Genomic DNA, 26872 nt, shown 5'->3' on the forward strand with positions numbered 1-26872 from the left:
CTTTGCAGAAGTCAACATCAAATGTAATGTCAGAAAATCTTTCATTTTCCTGTCTGTGACAGCAAGCCATGAGGTAGAAAAAAAACTCCACAGGTGTGGGCAACAGCTAATGCTGACATAGCTATAACGTATTCAGGGCTTAAATTACAAAGCCCTTTTGATTATCATATAATTTCCCCTATTGCCCACAAACCACTTCCTTTTCTACCCATCACTTCTTCCCCGTCTTCACAGTAGACAGAAGGCTGGTGCCTCTGTGTCAGACAAGCATGAAGTCGGTTGCTGTAACTTTCTGTGTCCTCTGCTTTCAGTTTGAAGCCCTGTATGGTAAGTAGCATTTTGGATTATTCTTGCACTAGATGTCTCTATGGAATATAACTCACCCAATGATGGGAGAGAGTAAATGAGGCATGATAGCAAGGGTTTGGAGGAATAGAGGTAATTAAGAGAAACAGCTGCAAAAAGACCTCTCTCAACTTTATTATCTCTAGAGTCAGTGGGGAGAGAATTCCTGCCAGCACAGGGCATTTGCTCTGAAACGAGGAAGTACAAGTTTTCATTGTTTATATTCTTTAGCTCATCTGCTCAGTGTTATCCTCTAGCTGTTTAGGCTGTAGCCCTCCAGCCAGCTTTCCTTCCTGGGTGTAAGGTCTTATAGCAGCATGATGGTGAGAGGCTCAATGAAGAGAAGGTAAGTTATTGGTATTAAACCTGCTCTTGTTTGAGCAGGAAATTTTTATACTATGAAAAATGCATATGGCCTGGAAGAGTGGATGAGTTCATTTTCCTACAGGCTTGAAATGCACACTGACTTAAAAGGAAGCGTAGCATTCCTAATGCTGTGTCTGAGAAGGTGCACAGCGACAGCACCGATCTCAGTCCAGCCATAAACATGGAGGCAACATTTTACAAGATTCAGTGTTTAACCCAGCTACGCAAAGTGAAATACCAGAGCTCATATTTATCTGTAGCCTCTTTGAAACACACATATAACCAGGCCAAGATGGAAATACAAATAATAACTGATTAGGAAGAGTCTTATTTTTAATACATATACTGTCCAAGGATTTGGTATGACACATCATATAAGTACGACCTGAGATTTAGTGCACCCAGGTACTAAGCACCATCTAAACATGTTCCTTTGAAGGTCATGCCAAGGTCTATTGAATATGTTTGCTTCTGAAATTCTAGTGGTTCAGGATAGGTTTCAAGTACCCCTGTAGAATTTAAGTACTCCTGAGGTTTCATATAAAATTTAAGCTTTCATTTAAATAAAAACCAGTTTCCAGCTCTTAAGGCAATGCAGATACCCTTCTGAAGGTTAACTAATAGAGCGATAGTATACTGAGTTTTCAGATAGATTGAAAAGATGGGTGAAATCACAGGGAAGGAGGATTGAGATCAGTGTCTTTAAAGGGACACGAGCAGCTCTTTTTCTCCTTGAAAAGGTATTCTTAACTCTACTAAAAAAAAATCCTATGAATTATGTTAAAAGTTTTTCAGCTAGGTAATTCAGCAGGCATACTTGACCAGCATGCTTTTACATGTAGCTGGATCTATCTAAAAGACCATTCATTGTGTGAAGAAATAGGCTGCAATTTTAAGCACACAAATAATTGTTCTGATACCAGCATTTCTCTCTTCTTTCTTGCTTCCTTCGAATATGGAGGACAGGATTTGGGTAGGGGGCTACGGAGAGGAGATGGCAGGAGAAAGAGGTTGCCTGTCACAAGAAATGGTGTCTCTCAGGTTTTTTACCTTACAGTGCTTTCAGCATAAAAAGTGCTAATTATTATTCTTGCTAAAAAGAAAAGATCAGCTTGATGTAAGACTCATCATGATGTAATTACTCTCATTTAGAGAACAAGCTAGCACTCCAGAGAGCGCTGCCAAGCACTGCAGCAAAGTTTTGGGATTTGTAAAAGCAGAGTAACTTCTGAGATTTTGGGGTTTTTTGACTTAGTGATTAGCAAGCTCTATTTGTGATCTACCAATAGTTGTTTTTTTTCAATGTAAATAGGTAACAGAAGGTGATATATTTGTGCATATGTGTATTATGATTTGATAACCCAGTTGTGATAAAGAAATTGTAAGAGCATGGAGCCTCTCTGGTGTCTGTAGAGGAGCACAGGCAATGGAATTTTGTTGTACAGCACTTGAGGCCCTTGCTATGAAACATTGCACATGAGCTTTTGCACAACAACATTTGCAAAGCATTTATCAGTGTTCACCCACAGATCTCCTGTTGTCAACACAGGAGGAAATCATGGTCATTTCTTAGAAGGGTGTCTGAAATACTATCAACAATGGCTACAGTGTTAGTGGTATATTTTACAAGAGTTTCCATATTTCACAAAATATGTTATAGAATAGAAACAATTAAGATTATAGATGGCTCCCTAGAGTAATTCTAGCCACTACTTGCCTTGCTCAGAAGCACCACTTTCCTCTCTTAATCCTTGATTCTTGAAAGATAGGAAAATGTTCGTTTTAGGCGTATGACTAATGACACTGAATTGACAGTGTCATCTTTCATAGTGCCTTGAAAGGTCAAAGCAACTTAAAAAACTGTGTGGTTTCATTATGAATTTAGTATTAATAAAACAAATGTATTTATTTTAAAGGCAGGGTCTGCACTCTTACTGTTCATCTTTAGAGACAAATACACCCAAGTGAAATTACACTTTTTCTTTTTATCAGCTAATTAGTTTTCTGAGAGCTGGGGCAGATAAAACAAACAGCAAGAAAACCAAGCAAGAGTATTATGTTCTCCTACCCTAAATCTCAAGGTTTAAAATTAATTGAAAGTGGTTTTTAAACTTCTGTTAAGACCAAGATTCATAATGGATTGGTGATGTTTACAAATAGCATTGGGTCTGCCAAAGAGCAAGCAGAAAGCTCTAAATTGCATTCCTATTAAAATGAAAATCACTCGCCTCCCATTGGCTTCAGTGTCCAAGCACACTACCACAGAAATTCCTAAACTTCTGCTGAAGTGCTTTTCCACTGCAGTAAAGACTAAATGGAGACAGAAATGTACATGACTGTAAGTACACACATACATAGAATGTAAACACACACACTCTTTCATAGTTTAACATAGCAAGATGTTACTTTCATACACACGTTCGTCTCTTGGATTCACATCTGAGCTACAATATCTGTCTTGACAGTCTGCTTCATGTGAGGTGAGCCAGGAACGACTCTAAGCAGCTCCACAGTGTGACACTGCTATGAAATGAATGAAAGATTTGTTTCCTCTAGTCTCAAAATCTTCATATGCAATTGAATTTTCTCTTTTATGAAAAATACCAAAACGGAACCTTACGGCCAAATCTAAGCATTTTAACTGCTGACATCCCAAATGTGTCTGGCCATTAACCAGAGTGTTACAGGTCCATAGGATTACCTAGGAATAAACTGGTATAAACGGGCATTGGAGAACAGCAGTCAGGCACAGGGAAGGGGGAATAAACCACCTTTTAGTAAGCACATTATGGACTGATGTACAATGGCTACTGAGTTGGAAATTCATATCAGATCTCACCCGTTGCAGTCATCCATGTAGACAATTTTGTGTTTTAATCTCAGGCGCCATTAATCTCATTTTTAAATGCCCTCCCTTTGTACTATGCTAAGCACACTCCTCTATATTGTCACTTGTTTCAGAGGAATACTAATTACATTGCATTTACCCAAATGCTTATTCAGAGAAATACATTACTGAGTCTGTCTTTAAAATAGGCAGTTAAGGCTTCTGGGCCTGAGAGGACAAAACAATCTTTCAGTTTGCCACAAGGTCACATGAACGACATAGTTAATGACCTCTCTCTGCCCTTTTCCATTAAAAACAAGGCTTAAAACCATGATTTCTGACAAACTTTTTAAACCACCCTTATGAAAGGGTCATTTCACTAGGTAACTGCAAAATTGAACTATTCTCAGAGACAAACAGAGGACTGAAATTCAAAACTGTTTCTTTAGTGCTCAGAGCAGGGTAGCCTCGTGCTCCTCTGGGGCATTGGGGGAATATGGCACTGCATGGCTCCGTAGCTGCCCCGACAGAGTCAGCATCTGCCTCTCCTCTCAGATGACCAGTGACAACTGTAGAGGTCTCAGCTACAGGTGGATGCTTCTTAAAAGCATCAGGTCAGTTTACATATTCACCATGCTCCTGAGCTTCTGCTATATCAATACACTTGTTTTTTTCTTCCCTTCCCTAAATAATTTGTCTACTGTTGGGCCTAATTTTAAAGTTGTATGTTACCAAACTACGGGCCGTCAAACTACTGAGCATTTCCAAACACCTTTATATTTCAAATCCTGTTCTCATAGCAGCTGTTTTCTTTCACCAGTCTGCTTTTCAGACTATACACCATTATGAGGGCTTGCACTTTCTACATCTGTGCCTTCAGTATATCTAGAGCTCTATTTCACTCTGTGTTGGCGAGCTGTGTGTTTTGTCCGTCTTATCTTCACACCAGTGGTACAAGATGCCAAATACCTTGTCTGTTATCACACACTTAAGTAATGGTCCTGAGAGAAATACAGATATTAGAACTGTCCCTGAATTAGATAAGGGTGCTGACTCTGCACAGTAAAGCAGGAAGAATGTGATTAACTAGGAAGAGGGTAAATCAATCAAAAAGGGATAACTGTTTCTATTGCTTTCTGACTAAGCATCACAAAGTGTCTTCCAGAAGTCCATTAGCTTATGTGTCACACTAAAAATATTTTAAATGAGTATCATTCACTGCAATGCCCTTGTCAATGGTAGTAATTGGGGAGCAAGAATTCAAAGAAGGAAAAAGCATGGACACTAAAATATTGCCTTCGTCCAGAAAGAGTTGAGAGCATACAAAAGTACCCAAATGAGAATAATCTTCTGTTCCTGTGCATATGTAGGCTGGATGTTAAAGATAACAGACGCCTTGAGAAAAAGATTATTTATACTGTATAATCAGTGTAATACCTGGCACAGCTGGGGATTGGCTCTGTGTGGATCTGCAGTACCATGTAGCAGTAACAAGAAGAATAGGATGGTGCATTGGTTTTAAGTATGTACCCCATTATTTCCTTAGCATCATAAAATCCTGATGTAGAGTACATTTCAGTCTAAGCAGTCTCTGAAGAACTTACTCAGGCTACCAGAAAACAGGAAAAGCAGATACACTTTTTTTCTACTTGTCTGCATACCTGTCTGTATCTTTAATTTTAGGGCACTGCAAAAAGAAAAATTCCAAACAAAACACTATCAAATGAAAAACTGTGCTGTGCTGCCAGTACTGACATACAAACCATTTCAAAGTGGAACATGCCACCAACCCAGCCAGGAAATTCCGCTCTCAGCATTGCCATAGTGGGTGGTGATGGAGGCAGCGGCTTAAAAACCAAATCCAGAACGATTATTAAGAATGTCCCTGTCTCTCGTAACGAGGCTGCCTATGCACAATGAACTGAATGGAGCTTGGTAATCATGAAGAGGAAAAGCTTCTATTGAAACAGGAAAAAAACTGTATGCATTGCTTGAACCCTTTCTTAGTGCATGTGTTGGAACGTCTTCCAGATATTCATTCTTGATGTGCCATAAGAAGATGTTTTGGTGCAGCATTGAGCAGCAGGGGAAACAGAACATAGGCCGAAATGAACATTTTGGTCTGGAAATGAAGTACAATACTGGCTCACTGCAGACTCTGGATTCATGAGAAACCAAAAGTATGCTCTTTTTGGGGGAGGGACAGATTTCCTCAGTATTTTGGGGGAAATTTTACTTTAAACTGAGCTTCTATTTATGAAGTTCATCTATTACTTTGCAGAGGTGTTTTGAGAATTTGTAAATGCTGTATGTATGATCAATATTCTTGCTCAATGTATTTTCTTTCTACTTTGATTTTTATATTTTGTGCATTTATCACATCCTATGATTTTATAGTGTAGTACAAACAGGATCAGATAGGCTAATGGCACAAAACACCGGATGGCTCAGCCCCTCTTCCTGCATTTCTCTTCTTGAATTTTAAACTGGAAACAATTTTGTATTTTTCAGGAGTTGATAGCTGCTCATCAAGACCATGCAAAAATATAGGTAAGAAACATTTACCTAATTTGGTTTATGGTTTTAAATACCTTTCTAGATCAGAAAGTACTGCCCTGGAAGAAAAAAAATTGTCATATATTGTCACTTTAAAATATTTTTATCTGAGGGAATTTCTCATGCCATTGGTCACTGACTTTACAAAGGCAAACTGCAAAGTAGCAGGAGGTCCTTGGTCAGTTTCCTTTCTTTTTCTTCTCCAAGAAATTTGCAAAATGAGAGTTGCTCAACATCTGAGAATTTTCCAGACAGTTTTTGGGAAGGTCAAATGTGATTTTTGGATTAGATGTGGGTGCATGCACACAGTGACATTTGTCCTCTACTCCTACCATTATGTTAGTGATAAAGGTGCAATAGCCATCTAATTAGGTTTAAACTTTATGTCATGCCTCAAACCACCATCTACTCTAGAAAGGAAGGACAGGTCTTGCGGTTAAGGCACTTATGTAAGAATTTTGGGTCACATCCCATTTTAAGTTTTCAGCTATATCATTAGGGTGCAGATTATGAACCATAAAGCAGAGATAATTATCATCATCTTTGTCCCACCCTGTTTTATCTATGAATAGGACAATCAGTCTGAGGCAAGGATTATATGTCCATATAGTGTTTGGTCCAAGTGGGCCTTTAAACATTATCAAGTAACTCACTGATCCAATGTTAACAGTGACCTCTCTAGCCTTATAGGATAACAGGCCAGATATTTTCTCATCTCATGTCATTTATTTTCTTGGTAATGTCTGACATGACCAGAATGATGCACTGGTATCGCATTGTACAGGCTGCTTTCCACAGCCAGACTATTCTGAGTAGGGATTCTCCTCATTGCTATGTGAGTGACTGTACTTATTGTTTTCATCTCTTCAGATCAGCCTCATGTCTCTGACTCCCAGGTGATGGTGGAATTTGAAAATGGAAACTTCAAGTTCATATTCCCCAACCCCAAAAATGTGAGTGAGTTCAGCATGACCCTCTTCAGAGGGCATGAAAAGAAGGAGATCTGTGCAGTCCATTTGAATGGGGAGAAGAGTTTCCCGAAGAGTAATGTCACCTACTGTGAGACAAAGCATTCAAATAGCAGCACCACTTTCATTCTTAAAAATCTGGAAAGAAAACATATTGACATTTATACCTACTGCCTGGAGATGTTCGTACCCCCTCCTTATATAGATTGCCGTCTGAAAGAAACCTATTTGTACATCCAAGGTAAGTTTACTTCTCTTCTCCCCTCACTTCAGTTTACTGATAAATGGACATTGGGCATAGCTACGCTGCAGTGAAAACTGTGACTTGAGTTTGCACAGATATTTCTGAGTCAGCTTGAAACTACTAAGCAGGGGGCTGGTAACAGCAGAGCTGTGTTGGCAGACTGCTCAGCATGGCCTCTCCGTAATTATTCATCTTCATGGACAGGTTTTGCAGGCCATGCTGAGCTCTGCATATTGTTGGTGGCACCCAGGCTAGCTAGACTGCATCTTCTGAAGTACTGCAGTCCCACCTTTGCCTGCAGCAGAAATTTCCCATTGTCCATTTTCCAAGCTGCTAAATGTTAATGTTAAGGTTACCTCTAGATGGGAGAAAAAAAAAATCTATTCTGAGAGCTGTCTTCATGTGCCTAGGGTAAAAAAAGCATTGGCTGTCTAATATCTGTGCTAGTAGTGATATACAGAACTCTCTGATGCCACACTGTTGTGAAGAAGATGGTGTTCACCTCTGAAGCAAGCCTTGAGGTTTAGAGCCTTCTTAGAGCAGAAGAGATCCACAACTGCTGAGAATTTCTTGCCTTTACTGAGAAGGATTTGGACTAACTTCAGAAGGCTCGCTGCACAGGCTTTAATTTTGAACTGCCTTTCACTCAGTGCTCTTTGGTATATTAAGCTGAAATTGTTAATAGTATTTTTGCGCACATAGTATTTTTGCACACACCTCTTCTTGGTTCTCCATATTGTTCAGTTGAAACATGGTACTGCCTTTTGTCCTTCCCTTGTTATCTTTACCTACCTCTCAGGACCAGGATTAAACAAAGATAGAAGCTGTAATGCTAAGGCTACAATTATGTGGTTGGGTCAATTATCTCTCAGCCCTCTCTGAACTTAAAAGAGTTTCTCCTGTGACATCCTTTTTTGTCTGCAGTGTTTCCCAGAGCTGTCCATTTCCATTGGTATGGATAGCCAGATGCTCACAGCTATTGCCTGGGCAAGGGTAATCTTGTGTCCCCCAGCTTGGCTTCCTACCCAAACATGACTGCCGAAGTCCAGCCTTCTTCAGGCTGCCCTTTTAATCGCCTGTGGTACTCACTGAATGTAAGCTTAAGCCTTGCTCAGATCTGAAGTACCATCATGCTCTCAAGCCTGGCTTGGTTTCTTTTCAATCTACACTTTCAGCCCCGTGTACCAACAGTTTCACCGCTCCTTCTGTAAAACTGCAATATTCTGCTTCCTCTTGAATACACTTTTCCAAGGTGGCTTTTCACCTCAGGAAAATCCTTCTCCAGAGCTCACTTTTGCCATTTTATTAATATGAAGAGAAGAGGGGAAAGAATTTGAAAAGTTATCTCTAGGGGGAAAAAATGGAACTTATAAGTAATGACTTTTTTTGCCTCCCCATCTCCAGATAAGGAAGACTGCATTTCACTGGGACTTATGTCATGGATAATTATTGGCCTGATCATGTTTGCCATGATTTTCTGTGTCTTCTGTGTTGTAGCCTGTTGCTTAAGGAACAAGGTAAGCAAGTCTATGAGATTCTGCAGAACCCTCCTTCCAAGGATCATTGATAAGGAACTTGATTTAATGAGATTTAGAGGGTGGGACAGGCACATACTCACTCAGCACGTGATGTGTTTTGACAAAGAGACAAAGTTGTTAATTTACCACTGGAATTCAGTAATTGATGACAGCAGCTCAGAATTAATTTTTCTAAGACAGAATTGCTTATTGATTTAAAGGCTGGGAATCAAAGGAAAGAGGAGAAATGCTGCACAGGTCAGCAAAATTACTTCAGTAAGCAATTCACCTGATTGTTTTCTTCAAGAAGGGGAAACAAATCATCTGTGGAGCAATTCCAGCTCTGTTCTGGAGCAAAACCACTTACACAAAGAACCAGTTGGCTCAGGAAAGAAAGGAGATCATGGACATTAGCTATTCCCTTTGGACAATGTGTGTTTTTCATTTTCAGTTTGCTTTATTCCAAGTTTTCTACGTGAATGCCTGTCTATTCTGACTTCAGTATTCCCACTGAAAACAGAGTACCTGCCCTGCTTAAATAACAAAGGCAGAAATGGTCGAGATTAGTGACCGCAAATTTAACTCATGGCATTTTCTCTCTGTTTGCAGAACCAGCAGTGTGAATCCCAGTCCCATGAGTACAACAGTGAATACATGCCAATGGCAGCAGTGAATGAAGCTAAAAAAACAAGAATCTGAGGTTGTATTAAGCCTAGTTGTACCTCTGCTTGTATCTGTTGCAAGACTTTCTCTGGGAGGGGAAGGGCTCCTTGCTGTGCCTCCCATTGATTCTAGGTGGGTGGGTGGGCGGGATTGTTACAATAGTTTGTTCATAGAATCATAGAATCACAGAATTGTCTAGGTTGGAAGGGACCTTTCAGATCATCTAGTCAACTCATCTAGTCCAACTGTCAACCTAACAATGACAAAAACCATCACTAAACTATATCTCTAAGCACTATGTCTACCCATTTTTTAAGTATCTCCAGGGATATTGGTTCAACCGCTTCCCTGGGCAGCCTATTCCAATGCTTAATAACCCTTTCAGTGTAAAATTTTTTCCTAATATCCAATCTAAACCTCCCCTGGTGTAACATGAGGCCATTTCCTCTTGACCTGTCTCTCCTGTGACTTGGGAGAAGAGACTGACCCCCACCTCACTACAACCTCCTTTCAGGTAGTTGTACAGAGTGATAAATTCTCTCCTCAGCCTCCTTTTCTCCAAACTCAACAACTCCACTTCCCTCAGCCTCTCCTCATAAGACTTGATCTCCAGACCCCTCACCAGCTTCGTTGCCCTTCTCAGGACATGCTCCAGCACAACAATGTCTTTCTTGTAGTGAGGGGCCCAAAACTGGACACAGTACTCAAGGTGGGGCTTCACCAGTGCTGAGTACAGGGGAACACTCACTTCTTAGTCCTACTCACCAGACAAGGTTAATGGAGTTTATGCTACCACGTAGCAAGGAAGAGGAAATGCAAAGCAAAACCTCTGGAAACCTTTTGAATCAAAACGGTGGGCTGATTCTTAGAAATGCAACTGCTTTGCAGCAGTGCAAAGTAATGATCTTATGCATCAGGAAGAGATGTGAAACTTTTATTCAGATTCAGATGATGAGTGGCACCCAAAATCTCTCTGGAAAAGTGATTTGCTAGATTTACTGACTGTTACAGACTATGGGGAAATAATCTGTAGAGCACTAACCGCTTAAGCCTTGCATAGTAGCTAGAAGCAGTTTTGGTTACAGAACAGAAGCAGAATTTGGACTGATCAGATATATTGGGGTTGCATTTAACTAATTCTCTATTCCTATTTCAGGTATAAGTTTCTTGCGGCATGGAAATTCTTGCAGCAGAGGTTTCCAGCTACTTGAACCTGTACAACGAGAAATCAGCATTTCCTCACCTTTCCTGGCCTCCCTAAGCTCTCATGATGGTCCTGCGCTCAGGCAGGAGACACCCACTCTAGTACTGTTTGGAGCTGTGTTTTGCTCTAGCCTTGTGTGTTAACTGGCACACCGCCTGATACACCGACCTGTGCATGAAGTGCTAACAATGTGTTAAAGATGTCAGCTTTTAGTTGAAGAAAATGTAGTGATTTAGCTTGACAGTAGATTCCCGTAGTCCTGCTACAGAGGGAACTTTTATTTTCTACAGTCTCCTTTATGATAAACTTTTCATTGGGGACAAAAAAAAAGGACTACCTCCAATGCCAATCCTTGTGGCACAACCATAAAGCACTGTTCATCTATTGCACATGCCCTTTTGTTAGGGCTAGATTAGCCTGATGTTATAAATTTCTCCTCATATTCACTGTCAAACTTCTTAGCAGCACGCTGGGAGAGTGTGGTATGTACACATGCTTTCCTGCACCAAGCTGTGGGACAGCAGAGGAACAAAACCTGAGAAAGCACAGCAGAGATTTCACTGTGACACAGTACCTCAGGTATTCACCTCTGTATTTTTCATATTTGTGCTATCAGTACATCTTTACCATTCAAACCTTGGGGCTCCTCTTATTTAATTAAATTCTGAATTCTTTTACTAACAGAGGAATATTTTATTTTCAAGACTGAAATTGTTCTTTAAATCACTTCAAACCTGCAGGATCAGTCCCTAAACTAGGATGAACTGTCCTATTCATGTCTTATAGCAGAAATACAACACAGTCCATAAGGCTGATGTATTCACTGGTTCTGCATTGCAATTATCTTCCTCTTATGGTTTGACATGAAACTTCTACTACTTCCCCAGTGGGTTCAGGGGTTACTTCACCTGCCTCAAATTGCTTAGAGCCTGCAGTATGAATGAAATGATCAATCCTTCATGCTCCTTGTGTAATACATCAAAATTCTGACTATAAATGACCAGCTGGGAATTTGTCCTGGATGTGTTGCCAGACACCATTGGGCTGCTGGAAGCAGAGTGGTGCATTGATTCTGAGTGTCTCTGTAACTCATTGAAAAAGTAAGTATCAGTCAGAGGACACTATTGTGAAGGATACATAGCCTGCTTGTCTGGCAAACAGAAGGCTGGTTTCAAATGTGATAAGGCAAACAGGGACTGTCAGGCATGAAGAGGACATAGCTGTTATGTCAAGAACAGTCTTTGCCTCAACAAACACCAAAATACAGGGAAGTATTGCAGAGAGAAGGTGCAAATTGTTAACTGTGACACTGAGCAAAGGGGAAATGAATAAGGCATCAAATGAAGCGGGGACTACCCATTTCACAGCGGGTACCCTGCTTTGATAACCAGCTCATAGGCAGAGATGTAGAGGGGCATCCTGGCACGTTGGGTAACATTACATTCTCTTCCATCGTTCTGCCATATAACCTTTGCCAAATTACTTGACCTCTCCAGCAAACAAACTCTCCTGTGTACATCCACAAATACACCAACTTTACCATTCAAAAAATATCGGTGAAATTAGTGCCTTTGAAAATTATTGTCTTTGACAATTATTGTCTTTGGAAATTATTGGTGAAAATAGCTAACCCTACTGCCTGTGAGAAATGCCGGATGCAAGATCCTAGGTAACAGTGAAGAGTCCTATCACCCAGAACCTTTCACCAGACTGAGAAGGAAATTCAAGTTTCTGAAAGAAGGAAAAACTTGAGGTTTGCTTTGAGATGCTGCTGGAGAAAGGAGAAATGATGAAAGTCTGAACAACGTAGTTCAAAATGCATACATTCTGCTCTGGAGAGATAAATGATTTATACTCATTGTAACAATGCTTTTGGAAGTCTTAGGTCCCATCACTGCTTTCTTTTTGGAAAAAGATATTGTTATTTTTAATAAAACTTTTATTTTTAATTATGCCACATGTATCCATAAGAAAGTTCATGCATGTTGTGTGCAAGAAATAAGCTCTATAAAATCCACAGTGCAATGGGGAGACAGTTTGGATCTGTTTGCTTCTTTTTATTTTCATGAGAAATTCTTTTTCATGAGAAGTCCTGTATTGTCCCATCTCTTCTTCCTTTCTTTTAATCCCTTATGCAGTATACAGACAATGATCAGGATTATTTTGGGACATTTTTTCAGTTTCTTTCAGCCATTCTTCAATACCTCCAAATCAAAGGGAGCTGGCAGATAAAGGATGGCAGAATGAGAAAAAAAAAACTGTGAAAAATGTAACATGAGCTGTGTCTATAGATTGCGTGACAAGAAAGGATTAAAAATAAAATAAAACAAAAAAGGAGCCAATAAGAATAAACAAAAACTCTGATATTCTCACGGGTCAGTATTTAAAAAAAAAAATTCACTTTGAAAATTCTCAGTTTTGGGAAAAGACCATTTTAGCAGGAATAAAATCAAGTAAGAATATTTCAGCCAACTATTCTATGAAATCCGTTTCCAAGACAAGCAGAAGCACGAGTAACATCCAAATAATGTCCAGTGAATCAGAAATTTGAGGGTAAAATAAACTACTAAGACACAGTCTCAACCTCTGTTTTCTCTGTTTGCTACATAATGGTTTAGAATTGTAATGGAAATTTTACAACTGTACAGCAGTCCATGAAGGGGCTTCTAAAATCTGTTCTTCTCTATCTTTGTCTTCTATTGTTTTATGAGGAATATGACTGAAAAAATACTTTAAGGCTAGGGCTTTTCCAGGAGCTGAATCCCTATCATCAGTATTAGAGTAAAACCAGTTTCTGTCATACAACATGCAACATAAGATTCAGTATCAGTAAAATGCTTTCATCCTTTCTGATTTATTATTGCTATAAGTCACCCCACATGTATTTAGACTCAGTAATGCCCTTTAGATCTTCCCAGTAGGGATTGAATGAAGTCAGTAAGTTAGTAAACTAAATAGGTACCTACAGCAAAGAACTACTCATAATCTCCTTGAAGGTTAAGACCTGAAATAAAAATTTACAACTTGAGCTAGCTTCATCTTGCTAAAAAGATAGTATGACCTAATGTGAGCAGGTGAAAGATGTTAAGGATGACAACTACGGATACTGCAAAATTTAAGGAAGGATAAATGACAAGGGTATCATAATTTGAACACCTGCATATCTTAAGATGGTTTGAAATCCAAATCTCAATATGTATTTCACAATCATGTCTTCCCAGCCTGAATCATGAACCCAAATCTGAATGCTCTTGGAGTTTAATGATTAGATTCAAGATTGCAATTTTGTACCTAATATATAGCACTGGGAATGAAATGACACTATGAAACGTTGTGAGCCATTTTCCCTTAGTACAGGTATTTTGTTAACTTCAAAGCTCAAGTAGTTTGAAATTCTATCATTTTTCTTACAGACTTTAACAAACTTTATTTAAGGGTTGGGAAAAGAGGCTCTTGAACTAGCATAAAGGAAACAAAATGAAATGAGGATTTGTACTGAAGATGTCGAACTTCGTTATTCATAAAGTGTTTTACAGTGTGATAAGTCCCTTATGCATGTGTATCTATAAGTTTCCATGCAGAAGAATATAGCAAGAATAATTATAGAAAAAAATACAGTTCATTGAAATTATTTAGTTAAAAAAAACACAGTTAGTGGGAACTTCTGCCCACACAAGGTTTACTGGTGAGCTGGATCTAAGTCTGCCTTTGGTTTGACTTTAATTGCAATGAGACACTCCATATACCCAAGTCCCCTGTGTTGTCCAGTCCATCATTGCTGTAGCAGTCTGCCCACTGTCATAAAAATTTCCCATTTCCTTGAGAGATGAAATTTTGAGATTTGGATTTATGCTATGATTATGAGTTCAATTCAGGGTGGGAGGTCGGTTGGAGAAGAGGGAGGAATAGGAAGGATAAAACAGCTTTTCTGGCAAAATGTACTGGACAGGTATGAACTGGAGATATGAAGATGAGGTTGGGGGGTGAAATTCATCTAAATTAGTATACCTGAGCTATGTAATTCCTTGTGGGAGTCATAAGATCTGGTACAGCTTGAGATCATTTTTTACAAAGAGATAAATCAGCTCTGATTATCAACAAGAAAGATTTAGCTGCTGCACACATCAAGCATAATAATTTTTAAAAACTGCAAACATTAACAACTTTGAAATACCAAACATCTTCCACATATTAAATCCTGCATCAGTCCTCCCTGTATAGTATAGTATAGTATAGTATAGTATACTGTTGGCCAATCCATCACCAATGATATTTCATCCTCTGTCCCAATGCATTGCAGCTTATATAGTCCGTTGCCATCTCTCAGAATTGAGGCTAGGATTTAATGTCTGGATTGTGCAAAGACTTGCAAGAGGGTATTCCCTTTCCCCTTGCTGAGGAGGAAGGCTCATTTACTGCCCTAGGGTTCTTCTGAAAATGTGTCTGAAACACTAGGAAAAGAAGAAATTTTGTTAGCAGCAGCAGGAGGGAGCATATTGCCTTCCAAAGGTGGCAGTTTAACTGAACATAATCTATGGAGTGTGAGAACTCTGCATCGGCTTTTCAAGCTCTACCGAGGCCAAATTTTGGAGAATGAAGCTCAAAACTAGGATTCTCAAACCTTTTGCTGGCAACTTTCCTTCACAAAATAGAAGGTACTTTTGTTTGTCTAATCAATCAAATCATTTTCCCTTTGTAAGAAAAAAAAAAAAAAAGACAGGATTTGCTCACTAAGGCTCTTTTGTGTCTGAAACAGGGGCTGTGGTAGTAAGCACCTGGTTGAGTGCCAGCAGAAGTGCCAGCTTTAACTAATCCTCCTATCTGTGGATCCTCCTGTTGATCAAACTGGCATGGGGCTACCACACATATCTGGGCAGGACCATAACCATGAGACAAAGGGACAACAGAGTCCCACAAGGGTCAGGCTCTGGAAACAGAGCTTAGTACTGCTGTCTTCGTGAAACCGAGATATACCTAGGTAGCTCTTGCTATCTATTACATCCTTGAAAGCCAGACCAATGCTTGCAATTCCTTCCCCTCTCTTGGCTATGTCCCTGCTTTTCACTCACAACCACACCTCCATGGACATCTACCTGTGACATGGCTCCTCTTAAGGCCTGTGCTTCAGAGGGACTTTTCCTCCCACAGCACAGGAAGGGCTCTGGGGCATCAGTAGCAGGACTTCACAGTAGCTACTCTGCAAAGAAAGGGGAAGCTCAGGGGAGATGCATGGCAAAGCCCCTGCTTGGACATACAGTGGTGATGGAACAGAAATTAAAGAGATTGCCATGGTCATGTTAGAGAGATGTGTAGGTTCCAGGAGTGTAAGGAAGATAAACAAGATCAAAGGATTTAAGATTTGGGGAGTTACAACACCTCACAACCATGACATAGCCCCCATTTGCAATAAAAGTAAGAGATTGCAAGCATTGTCTGTGAGGACAGGTAAATTCCAGAAAAATACTTGGCATCCACCAAGTTGTTTGACAAAACCTTAGCCAGGCAGTAACTTCTACAGACTACAATAGACTAAAATTAGCAAATCTCACAGCATATGGGCAGAGGAAAAAGTATCTTTGCTTCCAAAAAGCCATGGTTTTTACTCAAGGGACTGACTAAAACATGCAGCCAGTGAATAGGGATCTCTTTCAAGCACAATATATTTATTCAACAGAAGACTCCGTGGCCTGGGGCTTCATCCTTATATAAAAGTCTGATGGAGAAACTGCCCTCCCAAACACTATCCCTTACCCACTGCTTTTCCATCTGTGAAGAAGCTGATCAGCTCCTCACAGGGGCATCCTCTGCACTCTGCAACAGGCTGGCCTGGCCAAGGAGCCATAGCGAGGGAGTGCAAGACTTGCTGCATTTCCTACCTCAACATCTGTCTCATCAGCTTCAAGGTAAAGGAAACTTAATCTCCATAAGGAATCCAGCCCGGACGAACAATCCCTGTCTTTCCTGCTAAGTGTGTTGGTTATCTTTCTATTTAAAGATTAAGGAAAAAAAGTGTGCTCTTTACTGGAAAACATAGACGTACTAAAGAAGATGGCCACCCATGATGAATAGCGCCTCATGATTCAGAGTTTCCACTGAAAATTTCAGTAAAAGAAATATTCTCTTCAAGATGGTGAAAACATACGTTTTATTTGGTGAGAAAAGAAGCTTCTCTATGTTTTAAGAAAACTCCTGTCACTAAGTGCAGTTATCAATTCAAACACAAGTCTCCAAGTGACCCCAAATGTCTTCAGCACACAGACCACGTCTCTGCTTCTATAATTACAACTAGCCGAAGCGTCTTTCAGAGATCTGAACTGCGTTCCAGTAACAGTGACCCATTTCCCTTTCCATGAAAAAAACCAGTGTTTGGTTAGTAGACACCAATAAAAGCAATAGCTGTGAAGAAAAATATGCAGAGAAATGCTGCTACAGCTAAGCTAGTGGAATAAACATACGCAGTGGATTTTTTAAATGTAGACATGCAGGCAGATCGCTTTGATGGCTAACCAGAGCATCATACCACGGAATCACTTCTGAGTCATTTTTAAGCTGCACTTTCTCCGCTTTCTGTGGTGCTGGCAAATACAAAGAATGTGAGTCTAGAGCAAGAGCAACAAGGATCATTTTTCAGGCATTTAAGTGGTACTAAAGAGTCCGCAGGTGCCTGGGTCTGCACTTTGAGGTGTCCAGAGATCTTGCCCAAAGAACCTATTAGCAGAAAAGAGCAATTCTTTTGCCTGCATACGGTAGATCCCTGAAGTCACAGGATGAATGGATTTAAGGTCAGAAAGGGATTTTTTTTACGTGATTATGACACGTGCCTAGACCACGGCTTTTTCTCCAGCAAGATATTGGTGTCCTGTGTGATCTGAGATCTACCAAAGTGTTGAGAAACCGAAACACTCAGCCTTCTCCAACCCAACGTCCAGCTGTTTGGCTTGGGCAGTGGATGCCACAGCTGACTGAAGTACTGTGGTGTCATATTCCCAGGGCCTGGGGACAGTACTTCACCAGGGGATTCACAGAGGTGGAGAGGGGATGGAGCGTGCAGCCTAATGGTTGCACCTTTGCAGCGCCATCCCAAGGACTGCTAATGAACTTCAGGAGAAAAATTCAGGCATAAAGTACCAAAATAGATTTTGAATCAGAACTTCCAGAGAGTCCCTCCTCAGGCAAATGCTAGTGACTTGTGGAGTACAGAGATTTCTCTCTCCCACACTATCGCTCTCCCTCAATGAATCTTCAGCCTGTTACAGGATATTTAGACCACCCCTCCTGGGAGGGGCTGTTTGATAGCCAGAAGGATGCTCAGTAAAATACTCTGCATTGGCTAAGCCACATGCCACCGACACAATTACAAATTACCTTAATTAGGCATTTTGCAGCTGGATGCTGGCTAGTCTTTGTGCCTGCAGACGGATGGTGACCCATATCTGCCAAGAGCAAGGCGACACCTATGAGAATTCAGAATTTTGGAAGGTTTTTTAGCAACCATTTTATACATCATTGTTTGGTATCTCACATGTTGCCAGTGTTTCCTGTGTCAGACTAATACCATTATAAGGAAAATATCAAGCTACGCCCAGTTACTGCCCCTCAAACATACGAGCAAAATTCAAGCTGGCATGGAGGTTTTAGTGCAATGAGGGAAACAGGAGTCACTGGAGTTATGGGGGTCTGGCTATTGGAAGGAGCTTTGAGGTTTCAGGCATGTGTAGGAGGAAAAAGAGGAGTCTGTCTCCTTCTTCTCTCCCTTCTACTTCCTCACTTCTTTGGGTTACAGAATTCCCACCTGGGACCCTGTGATAGAGCTGCCTAATTTCCTCCCCTGAAGGAGCCTCTGCTCTGTCTTCCGCAGTTGTGGAGAGAAGGAAGAGGAGAAAGGGCTCTGCACGTAGTTCTGCTTATACAGGAAGCAGGGTGGAAGAGATGAGACCTGCTTTGAAAGCCCGAAGAGAGCTATCCTTTGTCTACATTTTAGGGAAGCTTTGCTCAATGCATGTCAACTGAACTGAGTCCCTTTGAGGGAGGAAGGGAAAAGAAAATTATAAGAGGCTAAACAGATGAAGAGAGATCAAACTCATTCCTTTAGAGAACTTGTATTCAAATAATGCTTTGCAAAGCCACTTTATTTCACAGTGGGCCAACTTTTGTGAAACTCCAAACTATGCAAAAGTCAAATAATCTGGACTTTCTTAACCAAGGTTGAGATTCAGGTCACATTTGCTTAAAATACAGTTAGTCTGTGAATACTTTTGCCACATCTGGCTACTTTTGATTTGACATCAAAATAATGCAAATTTCACAGTCCTTTCATGATGTGCTTGCATTGTAGTCAAACATTTGATGAAGCTCTGTGGTTTTCATTAAGTTTGCTTAAAGACTTGAGCCAAATTCAATCCCCTTATTTGTAGAGGCAACTTATGTAAAATGAACTCAAACAAAATGGAGAGTCAAGCTGTGTTTGTCTGGTTCCTAGGTGGTCACTGCTAACAACTCTGCAGGCCAATTCCAGCACTGCTGTGGTAAAACTCTCACTGAAGTCTCTCTCCTGCTGTTCTCAGAGGTCCCTCAGAGCTTGGCTTCCAGGCAGCTCTCTGGGGTCCTGTGTAAGGGCTGGACAATCAGAACTCACTTTCTTTACAAACCTTCTCTGGCTCTTCAAGTTTTGTCAGGGCCACAGATTTCTCAGGCTACCAGCAAGAGACTTCAGCACAGTGAACAGCCTGATACTAAACTGACTGTTGTGAGCTTTGAAGAATTCCCAGAGGGTTGAAAGTGGCAGAAAACAGTTTCTGACACCCGCCCCTTTTCCAACACAGATTTCTAACACATTTCCTCCGCTGCATCAAAAGGGTTGAAAAACAATGCAAAGAGCATGAAAAGCAGCTGGTCACTGGACCTACAGCACAGTTCTGCTGACACCTGCACCTGTTGATAACTCTAGGATAGTCTGTTGAACATATCGAGAGGAATGCTTAGGATCTCTACACAGATCTGCAATACATGTCACAGATAATGATGCTTATAAATGACAGTAAATAAAAGTAATAGCAATGTGAGTTCACATGCAGAGAATCAAACCCTTGTTTGGAAGTTCAGCTGGTGAGGACAGCCAAAAAAGCAGTTCTCAATGTGTTACTGCTCCGCAGGGCCATGAGCAACAAGAAATAAACGAAATAGTCTCATAATGAAACTACACATATACAACGCTAAATGCACAGAGTAAGCATATCTGCTAGAAGATGGTAGCCTCTCCCCGCTTGTATTCAAAGCAAACCCACACTGCTACTAGCAGTCGGCCTTCTGAACAAACCCAGACAGCTTCTCCTGACAGCCTAGCATCAGAATCAGCAACTTCAGCAAGACTTATCTTCAGGGAAGAAACAAGGTCAGAATCTTTTATCAAGATTGGCTGTATTTTGAGAATATTAATTTCAACATTACCAAGATAAGATTAGTAATATTGAAATGAATGATTAACCACGCAGCTTCCAGGAACTGAAACCCTACAAACTAAATCTCTTTTTCAAAGTTGTATTTTATCTAAGCACACTGAGACTTTGATGATCAAATAACTTCATCTATCAAATATCCAGAAGTGTTTCTGGGGATCATAGAACTGATGTGTACTTTTTATAAGCCTGTCATGTTACCAAAATAAATACATATATAACCTCACTTTTTTTTTTTTCCTAAAGAACAATTGAAGGAGCCAAATGATATTTCTCACAAATCATTTTGATCTCTTTGCTGTTCTTTTTCATTCTTCCCCTCCTGCACCTTCATATTTGTCTTCTGCCTTTAATTTGGAGTTTCTTCAGTTGAGTGAGTAAGCTTTATGCTGTGTAGATTCAGCAAGGCCCTGACCCCTCCTTTCAGGCCTTCCAGTACACACAGTGTAAATAGAATAAAATAATAAAAGCCTTCCCATCTCCACACACCTTCTGAACGCCACCTGCTCCCAGCTCACCCAGCTGTAAATGGGCAATGCTCACTTGGCTGAGAGGCTGCAGCCAGGGAGGTGTCACTTCAGCTGCTGCCTCTGTGTGTACTGTGGAGCCACAGTGACTGTGTCCTCATTACACATGAGCTGGTAGGGCACTGACACCCAGCTTTGATCTTGACCTTCACCTTTTACTACAAACAACCCTGCGTCAAAACCTGTTTACCACAAAGTACAAACTGTGATGGGTGTATCAAGGGCAACCGGAGTCCACTTACTTCAGGCGCAGACAATATCAAAACTAAAAAGGCACTTCCTCATCACAGTTAGCTCAGAGCCTATGAACTTCCCTTGGGAACTCAAAAGATCCCAAATTTCTTTCTCCAGTTTCACAGCTCAGTACTCTCCCCTCGGATATTGGCAACTCAGAGTATCATTATGGGAAGGAATTCGTTAGCAAGAATTCACGCTGCATGATTAAGGACTTCAGTGACTCCTGTGGACATCTTAAACTGGAGCAAACAGGAGGCAAAGCAGGAATCAAGCTCCTGGATCTGGCTGACACAGCACTGCTAGCAGAGGAACAAGGTTGGCCTGGAACTGCTTCACTCCACAGGCTCACCACTGCTTTTCTCTTCCAGATCATAGACACCGCTAATCCAAGTGCCAAGCTGAGCTGAAAGCTGAACAAGATAACTTTGTTCCCTGCCTCCTGAGATATGTCTGAGCATTGTAGAGGTGGAGCCACAACTGTCATGGCAAGGTCCCCATCATAAGAAATTACTCCTAAGACAAACTGCCCTATGGCACAGACCCTTCCCCCTGCGATGACAGGTGGATTTGGAGAACCCAATATATTCTGGAGCCCAAGGTATATTTGGATCTGCCAGAATGATATTCAGGCTTGTATGCTACGGGTTACTCTGCTCCAGCTATTTCCTTGCATCCTGCAGTATGGGCTTCCTGCCTGTGGTTCCCCTCCGTGGATGCAGTCAGTGAAACTGGGGGGTCTCTCAAGGCAGGGGTGCCCTACTGGAAGAAGGGCAGGGCAGGTTCCTGCATTGAGGACCAACTACCTCTGTGGAAACAATCTGAGCAGTGGGAAGTGGGGTCAAGGCATTACTGACTCCACACCCTCTAATATGTTATAATCCATAACAAGAGAAGATGTCTAGTGGACTTAAGATAACAGTCAATAATCTATGTTTGGCAATCACCTCTGTATCTGTTATGCTGACTGGAGATGTGATGGTACACAACTATAAGAATGATCAAAAATGAGGAATTGGGGTAATCTGGTAAAAGAAGTCAACGGACAGTAACATGAAATAATTTCAAAACCGTGTGCAGATCGATATTGAGATGGTTTCTCCCAATGAAATAAAGGTCCTGTTTGGTTGGTTTTTCATGTGTGGCACTCCCATGTCGTCCAAGAGTGTTTTCATGTTCTGGTATATATGGAGCTTTATTATGTTAGTCAGAAATGAAAGATTTCCTCAGTGAGCAAGGCTGGTGAATAACACCAGATATTATGCCGCTAGAGCCATGATTGCTGGTCTCTCCTTGTCTCTCTCTGGGTGAGAATGATGCAGACAGCACAGAGTGGCCTTTGAGATGTCCTAGTTGTACATGGTATTGCTGTTCTAAAAACTGCTTAGACGCATATGCGGTTTTGGCTTCTGAGAATTGGGTTGAACGATGGTTGAAAACTTCAGTATAGATGCCACTCATGTGTGTACTAGAGTTACAGATGATAAGGAAATAATAATCAGCGTCTTATATATAGATACATACTATATATAAAGTATGTAATTATTATTGCATGTACACACATATGCACACATGCATTATTATAATCAGTCTGTTCTGGATGACATATAAACAATGATTTCTGGTTTGTGCTCCAAAAAGACCTGGAAAAGTCAGAAAATTATATTATTTACAATTCTGAGTATATGAGATGAGGAGACAAAGAGATACATTACTTTGTTTTTTTTTTTTAATAGTTCCAGAACAGGAAGAATGTTACTAATCTGAGGATGAACAATGCCTACCAGCTTTTGGTAAAAGATTTACAGCCACAAAGTTGGTGGGCTATATTTTCATAGTGCCCCGTTCTAACAGTTACCAGGGTTACTGGGGTTATTTCAGTTTCATGAGGGGAAAGACAATGTAGACTTGAGCAGTCTGCACTGGGGAGGGTGATCTGGTATGCATAAAAGTAAAGCCTCTGGGCCTCTGGTTCATAGATCAAATTCTTTGCCTGTGAAAAATGGCAAACTCCTTTAGGACATGGGATTTGAAGGCTCTAAAGCATATTGCCACATTTTTTCTTGCCATTATGAAAAAACTTCATTATGTTGGTCCTTTACTGAGGGAAGAATACATTGACAGCACGATGCCTGGGAAGAAGCAGGGTTTCTAGAATGGTGTCAGAACAACAGGATTAAAAGTTGTGATTTGCAGAACATGGTTCTTAATTGCTGCCAGCGGGATGTTTGTATTTTGAGGTGGGCCTGATTCCAAAATAGGAAAGAGATCACATCAGTGATGAAGAAATTCTTTGTTACAAAGGAAGAGAAAAGATACAGCATAGGGACACAATATTCAGAGCCTTACCAGTAAATAGCCTTGGTATGTCACTGCATGGCTAGGTACCGATTTATATTTTTAAAGACCTGAAACAGAGCACTTTACCCCAGGCAGCTATCACAGATGGACAAACATATTCAACCCCATCAATACAGCCGCTGTTGTATATCTCACACAAAGAGAACACTAAGAATTGCCATGCATTGAAGGACAGAGTTAAAGGAGGGCCTTTGCTTTTAGATGGTCATGCAGTTGCTATTGGGAAAATCACAGCCTTTGAATGTAACAGATTTTTTCCCCCCACATTTTGTTACCTACAACAGCAAAACAGAGTGATACTTGCTAATGAGACCAACATACAATTTTCTTACCAGAACAAGGCACAGATTATTTCTATGTATCTCTGCATCTCTAAAGCACACTGTCTAGACCATTTGTGAATGCTAGAATTTGACAGGGAGCCTGTGGCTTTTTTGAAGAAAGCTCAACTATTGTGGCCTCTGGCCTGTAGGGATATTCTTTTTCAGGGAAACAATCAATGCAATGTGCTTTTATTACAAGCCCAAACCCAAGAAAGAAATCCATTATTATGATTTTACTGACTTATACCCTCCTTGCTGGATATCTTAGAATCAATCATCATGATTTTGACACTTTCTCAAATTAATCTAGAGTTGCCAAAGTTAAAACATGTCTTCTGAGAAGGCTTTTCTCCCTCATGCCATTTGTCAGAGCAGCTAACACTTATATTCCCTCTCTAGCACATATACAAAAGACAGCATCAGAAAAGAGTGAGGAAATGGCCCTCCTGGGGAATCAGAGCAAAGGTTACAGGATAGCTAAAAAATCTACAAGGTTTGTCATTTTGAAGAGAAATGTAACTCGCTCTTTTCCGTTATGAAAAAGCTCCATCTCAGGCAGAAAAAAGAGACCCCAGGATTTCCCTCACCGTATACAACCCCTGAAAAAGAAAGGGACTATGTTAATAAGTTCAACTAGAGAGAAGGAGTACATTAATGTAAGCACAGGAAACTGGTGAAGTCCACTCTACAACAAACAGGTAAACTTCAAAAAATATTTCTGTGCAGTAAATTTGGCCAATAAAAGCCTCCCCAAATTCAGCATTGTGAAAGATGCTAGTAAATTCTTCTGATGTCAGTTTTACCTAGAATACACAGTTTCGTCATGTGATGATATAACATTGAAAGAGGGTGAAGAGGTGTCCCTTCAAAACATGCCAGCAACATGCCAAAGACATTCACTGCTCCATACATTAATTATACATATGTTTTTCGTAGCCTGGTTTATTGCTACTTATGCTAATTTAGAATGACACAACTTATCAGACCAGTTGCAAAATTCCTACCACAATTGTGACACAGATTTGGTGATATCTGAGGTGTCAAAGAAAACAAAACCCTCCTCTGAGTGATAATTTAGGAGAACTCACATATGAGCTCCTGACAGACCAATTCTTCAGAGTTTTTCTTGGCAAGATGGAAAAACCATGTACAAGTTGTTGAGAAAAGGCCTATATGAGTGCCACAGGGATTGCTCTACAGTATGCTACTCAGGAAAATCCCTTGATTTGGGCAGTTCAAAGAAGTTTGTTCTTGAATACAGCTTGGTCCTCAGGAGAAGAACCCTGAAAAGAAAGACGTAACTGCTGCTTTCTGTGAGAAACCCAAGTCTGAGGGACACTAACATGAGAAATACAAGCCCTTAACCAGACTAAGAACATGATTTGACAAGAGGTTTATCACCAGAAGAGTTAAATCCCCTCCACTGACTGAAAACGAAGTATCCTTTTCCTATCATCCTCAAAGCATCCAGGAGACCTGGTAAAATTACTTCATAAGAAAGGGTGTGGATAATGCTAAGCCTTGCTTGAAAATACTGTTTGATGTTTCAATAGTTGGCAACCTTTGTCTGAAGAATTGCTTTGCAAATATTCTGTCATTGATTTTGTAGGAGGCTTGACTACTGCTGTTAATGATGATCAATTATTTCCCAGACACTAAATAAGCACAAGTATTGCAGATGATTTGACGGACTCTGCTTGTGAAAGTGGTTAAAATGAAAATACCTCTGCAAATACATACATCACAGGTATCTGACTGCCATGTACTTACCCCAAAATATCTTCACTTGAGTGAAAAACTGACCTTCTACTAACCTAAAGACAGAGTACACAGGTCTTTATATAACAAGCCAGGATCAATGGCAGGCTGCAACCTTTGGTAAGGTAAATGAAACCAGGCCTGTCAAATTGCTTTCCTGAGGCTTCTCAGGAGCCAACAAAGAATGGGCTATGTAGTGGTGGAGTTAAGCGATTCTGTCCCCAAGACTTTTAGTTTCAGAGAAGGCCTTTCTTCTGCAGGTTGGCAGTCACTTAGCTTTGGAAAAAAAAGTCAACTGGATATGAATCAAGATGGGCTGGGAGCAACCTCTTCCTAAAGCTGAGCTTGCTACAGGAAGGTGAAGAGAACTGTGGCTTTCTTAGAATTTCTTGTCCAGTTCTGCACCTGGTGGAGAATAACTCTGTTCTACTCCTGCTTGGAAAATACAGTGGCCACAGTCTTAGAAAAGCCCTCAGTGCTTTAAAATAACTTTGACAAGTCACCAACTGGCACTCTGAAAAAGATGTGGAAGCACATGAAATGTGTGAGTAAAAAAAGGCTTTAAAAAAAACAGGGAGGGAGAGAAACATCTGGGAGAAGGAAGGGGCTAATCAGCTCAATGCTAAAATTTTTCCATCCCTCGATTACTGTCTTTTGACTAAGCAATAGTTAGGTTATAAAACTGTAGCAGCCCTGGTACCCAGCCATCAGCTGTAGCAATTAAGGCCTTCTCCTCAAAGGAGAAAATACCAGAATCACATTGAAAACTCCCCAGCAGCTGAAATGAGAGCTAGTCTCTAAAAACAGGTTTATATGAACATGGTAAAGCCAAGTCTTACTTCTCCAAGCTTCAGAAATGCCTGGGACAGCCTAAGCCAAATGATGAGGAAAAAAGAAACTTAACACTCTCTTTCAGAACAGGAAGATTGTCAGCCTGCCAAGTATCTGCTAACTCCAAAGTTTGCTGTCTTTGGTGCTCTAGAAGTGATGGATGGACTCAGCAAAGATTTTACACCACAGGTTGAAATGCTGTTTAATAAGATTTATCAATGTAAACATACTTTTGGAATGGAAGACTCTGGGATGAGCAAGTGACAAGAGATCCAGTTTTGGGGAAACATGTCTAAGAATGTCTTCTTCATATTGAAGTACCTTCATAAAATACAAATGAGCCGAGCAATTTCCATATTCCTGGGTAGGCAACTTCTCCTATGGTTTGTACCTATAACATTGTCAAAAACTTCCCACCTGGACCCGTTAACAGTGGTGGTCACTCTACATCCTTCCAAAATAAATTTCTGTCCCCAGATTCCCTGCTTTAACCAGTGAATACTGATTGGAACATTCCTGGTAGGGAGTCAGGTCATATTTTAAATCCATGTAATCAATGCCATTCTCAGCAGTAAAAATTTGGTGATAAGCAACACAGTAGGGACCTTTACACAGAGGCTTTTTCTCTGCTAATTTGTGTAAGAGTTGAAATGGTTCTAGCTCAGACTTTGACACACACTTCAAAACCACAGT

At 40.5% G+C, this 26872-nt stretch overlaps 1 protein-coding gene across 1 annotated transcript; it reads left to right on the forward strand.

Annotated features, from left to right (window-relative positions):
• The first annotated feature begins 215 nt into the window (after nucleotides 1-215).
• LOC106895106 (inducible T-cell costimulator-like) lies at nucleotides 216-13190 on the forward strand. Its single transcript, XM_014954233.1, has 6 exons — nucleotides 216-327; nucleotides 6050-6088; nucleotides 6965-7303; nucleotides 8711-8823; nucleotides 9433-9523; nucleotides 10643-13190. Exons 1-5 carry the CDS (start codon nucleotides 270-272, stop codon nucleotides 9520-9522), a joined length of 639 nt encoding a protein of 212 aa, XP_014809719.1. The 5' UTR covers nucleotides 216-269; the 3' UTR covers nucleotide 9523; nucleotides 10643-13190.
• Nucleotides 13191-26872: the final 13682 nt, after the last annotated feature.

The sequence above is a fragment of the Calidris pugnax genome, unplaced genomic scaffold (assembly GCF_001431845.1).
Source record: "Calidris pugnax isolate Ruff unplaced genomic scaffold, ASM143184v1 scaffold103, whole genome shotgun sequence".
NCBI lineage: Eukaryota > Metazoa > Chordata > Aves > Charadriiformes > Scolopacidae > Calidris > Calidris pugnax.